The sequence below is a fragment of the Frankliniella occidentalis genome, unplaced genomic scaffold (genome assembly GCF_000697945.3).
Source record: "Frankliniella occidentalis isolate FOCC.00 unplaced genomic scaffold, Focc_3.1 Scaffold65, whole genome shotgun sequence".
Lineage (NCBI taxonomy): Eukaryota > Metazoa > Arthropoda > Insecta > Thysanoptera > Thripidae > Frankliniella > Frankliniella occidentalis.
This window is the reverse complement of record NW_026267195.1, coordinates 679,087-683,236: the sequence shown is the minus strand read 5'-3', so window position 1 is coordinate 683,236 and position 4,150 is coordinate 679,087. Positions and strand designations below refer to the sequence as shown.

General features: G+C 53.2%; 1 protein-coding gene across 1 annotated transcript; it reads right to left on the bottom strand.

Moving 5' to 3' along the window:
• Nucleotides 1-387: 387 nt before the first annotated feature.
• Nucleotides 388-3,651, bottom strand: LOC113208768 (calmodulin-A-like). Its single transcript, XM_052268183.1, has one exon. The coding sequence runs from the start codon at nucleotides 3,510-3,512 to the stop codon at nucleotides 3,063-3,065; it is 450 nt and encodes a 149-aa protein (XP_052124143.1). The 5' UTR covers nucleotides 3,513-3,651; the 3' UTR covers nucleotides 388-3,062.
• Nucleotides 3,652-4,150: the final 499 nt, after the last annotated feature.

Sequence of the window (4,150 nt, the reverse complement as noted above, 5' to 3'; positions counted from 1 at the left end):
ACGCGTCGCCGCGGTCCCTCGGGGGGGGGGGGGGGGAGACGGAGAGGCTATAATAAATCCACCAATTTAGTGTTGAGTTCGCGAGATGTGACAAAGAGTTACGGTGAACCCGGAAGGTCAACCCCATTGTATCTGTAGTGTCGAGTGGTCGCGTAAGCAGAGCTGTGCCCGGTGCCCGTAAAAGCTGCACGCTAAATGAATTTGTATGTTTTTGTGCCAAAGTTCGTGCTAAGTTAAACCTAAGTTTAGTTAACGTTGTGATCAAAAGTGTTACGTTCAAATGAATGCACACAAGTGTGTGAAATATATCTGATTTCTTAAATGTGTGCAAATAAAATAAGATACACATCAAGTTAGTGTGTGAGAGGGGAGAAAATAAGGGAGATGTGAAGAGTTTACATTTATTATTTAACATAGTAGTATAAACTAATTACGTATATATGCGGTGCTTAATCATGTTAAAGTAATACACTAACACACTGATCAAGGGACTGGTTCTATCAAAGGTTTGATGGGAGCAGTTTTCGAAATATTCATCTACATGGTTATAAAGTGAAAGATACACTTATGAGCAGTGAGGGGTGCAACGGTGCAACCAAAGGTGCAACACTAATTACAAACAAATCACAAGCCTCAGTAAAATCTTATAGAATATCACAGGCAAATCTTGTAAAGGTGGGATAAGTTCAACAATAGATTTAAAGGGGAGTTAATTATATTATTACAACACAAGCAATGTTGCGATCTCATTTTTGAGTAAACGTCAAATTTAATAGTAATGTGCCAAGAAGCACTTGGGGTTTTTATTTTAACTATCTACTTTGGACTTTCGCCATGAACACTTTCGTAGCCTTTTATCTTTTTTCAATGAAATAAATTTATTTGCATTTTTCTCGCTAAACTGATCGCCGTATCACTGCAGTTCTTGAGATCTCCCTAGATTTCTCGATACTGTAAATAAGTCCCACTTACTTCTACCTATAGCCGTTGATATAACCTTTGGGGAACCCTTGAAATCCTAATCAATTTTACTGCTAGTTTATTAAAAAATCCCCAGAGAAATCCTAACGTTTAGCAACAGCAGAGTCCAAGACCACACAGTATAACTATCAGGCAACAGAAAATGCCTTGGCGCAGCCACACTAGCACCACAACTCTGTTAAAAATACGGTAGGAATGTTACAGTTGTGAGACTGACATTTTTTTAGCAATAATATATACAACAATCAGAGACATAATGGAATAAAAGAACCTACCAATAAATAACAAAAACTACAACGTGCGATAACAATACTACTGACTCTCTTGCCACCCCCACTCTTTTGATCACCACCTCCTCTTTACTTTGCGAGTAGAGAGACGTGCTATTTAACGCAGGATTGTTTACATAGCGAGCTGACGTCATTGGTCGGCCGCCCCGCGCCACAGAACGACAGAAAGGGAGAGAGAGAGAGAGAGAGAGACGCGGGCCAGCCACACATGCGGGGCCACCATTTATCAGGGTCGCATCCGCCATCCATCTCAGCGATTGCCAAATTCTTAGCGGCAAGTGTGAAGTGAGGCGACAGTTCTCCAACAAACAAAAGAGTAGAGCGTAAATTTTGGCGACGGAACAAAGTTAAAGTTCCCTTGGGAAAACCGGAAGGAGGGGCCACCCCTCTCCTCCCCTCCCGTCTCCTGTTTCCCGATACTCGATCGCTTTCCAAAATAAATACATCCAATAACAGGCGCGCACGCGTACAGCGTACAAACACAGACTACACCCACGGACGAGATAGGGTATATAGTATTATTTTTTTTATTATTATTATTATATTTGTTCGGTTTGTCTGCGACCACCGGAAGGATCGTTAAATGAATACGCACCGCCAAAGGGAAACAGGACACTGGAGCACCACCTGTCTCCTATGTTATAACAAGTCTCTCCCTCCCCCATCCCCCTCCCCTCCCCTGAGAGTTGTTTCCCGGCCGTCACTCCAAAGCCAATTAGATTCCCGAGCCGAGACCGCCTGCGGACCGCAGTCCCGAGGCCGCCGTGAGGCCGCGGGGGCTTATTGTACTCTGTCGGAATTTATTTCTGTCGCACAACATCGCCGGCGGTAATTAAATTTCCAGCTCAACACGGAGCCGGCCGAGCGCGAAATGAAGCAGCGGCCCGGGCTAATGGACGCCACTGTCGGGGGTGGCGGGCAGCGCAGAGCGGAGCAGAGCAGCGACAACAAACAAAACAACAATGTATATTTAATCTGCTGCCTGACGATAATGATGTTTCCGTTTCATGGGACAAGTAAAATCAAGAAATCACCGACTTCCACCTAATTTCTTTCATGACCTGCACAAATAATCTCGCACGAACACTGAAGATACCCTAATTTTAAACTAGTACAACGTTTCTCCTTATTGATTGCAATATATCCTACCTAACTAATGCCCCCTTATTCTCTCGTCTGGTCGTTTGAAACAGGGTTGATCCGATGAGAAATTACTCGAAACTAATCGAAGCCCTGTTCCTCACTCTGGACATGCAGTGCAGACGTGCGCTCGCGTTTGACACACTCTGCCAGACGCTCTTTGCGACGCGACACTGAACCCTCTACCTTTAATTAATTGACCCCGTACAGCGGGGCCTTGTGCGCGGCCAGGCGACGCCACGCCCGCCGCGCCCCGCCGCGCCCCGACAGAGCTTGGACGGGGACCAACGCTAACGTCTGCCATTTGCCGCCATGGCGCGGAGGCGCGGCGGTGGTGGCGCGGCGGTGTACCTCGGCCACCCGACGGCATCCCGACGGCCTCGGGAAGGACGCCGACGGACTCGTCAGCCTGACACTTGTTGCACACGCCGCCGAGGATGGAAGTGTTGGAAGCTCCCACCCCTTCGTGCCGCACAATCACACACACCCACACGCACAGTGTGCTGGACTTCCGCTCGGTCAGCGACAGGGAAAAACAAAACCGGTGCAGCCGGTGGCCGCCCTCGGGTGGCGCCGTCAGCGACAGGGGATAACGGCGAACAAGTGAGCCCGCTCCACGGGCGCTGCCCGGGACCGCGGGGGAAGCCGCCGTCACTTGGGCGACATCATGGTGACGAACTCGTCGAAGCTGATGAGGCCGTCGCCGTCCTTGTCAGCCTCGGCGATCATCTCGTCCACCTCGGCGTGCGTCAGCTTCTCGCCCAGGTTGGTCATGGCGATGCGCAGCTCCGTGGCCGTGATGTAGCCGTTGCCGTCCTTGTCGAAGACCCGGAACGCCTCGCGGATGTCCTCCTCCGTGTCGCCGCTGCCCATCTTCTTGGCCATCATGGCGAGGAACTCGCTGAAGTCGATGGTCCCGGAGCCGTCCACGTCCACCTCGTTGATCATGTCCTGCAGCTCGGCCTCGGTCGGGTTCTGGCCCAGCGACCTCATGACGTAGCCCAGCTCCTTGTTGGTGATGGAGCCCGAGTGATCCTTGTCGAACAGGTTGAAGGCCTCGCGGAGCTCGGCCGTCTGCTCCTTGGACAGCGCCTCCGCCATGCTCGACACCGGCTGTCGCGACGCACGCGGCTCGGTACGCTCCTAGCCCGGCATCGCCTCGCCTCTCGCGGAGGGCTCCTGGCGCGTTATCGCTGGCTAGCCGCCGGTCACTGTGAGGCAAGGGGCACCCTGCGAGAGCGAGCGGCAGCCGCCAGCGCCCAACCCCGCGCCAGCCCGCGCCAGCGCCAGCGCGCCAACCCCGGGGCAGGGCGGGGCGGGGCCGGGCGCCTCTCCCACCACCACCACCACCTGCACCGCCCGCGCCGCCCGCGACCCGCTCCGCCCCCCGCAACGTCCCGCTCCCGCGAAAATAAACCCACGTTTTGCAAATGTCACAGCGCCACTTTATTTACTACATGAGACCGCCTCGCTGCGCCGCGCCAATACTCCTCGCGCCTGATACCCCTACCCACCACACCCCTCTCCTCCCCGGCGAGCGGCGGTGGTGGCGGCGAGCGTCGCGGCGCCTGTACTACGCGTCGCGGTCATCGCGAGGTCTCGCCGTTTCTTTCGCACTCTGCGTGGCTATGGGCCGGGTCTCTCTCGCTCCCGCCCGCCGTTGGGTCGTGGGCCGTGAACCGAGCAGCAGAAGCGAGCGGTCCCTGCTGCAGCAATAATTGGTCCTCACGATCAATTAG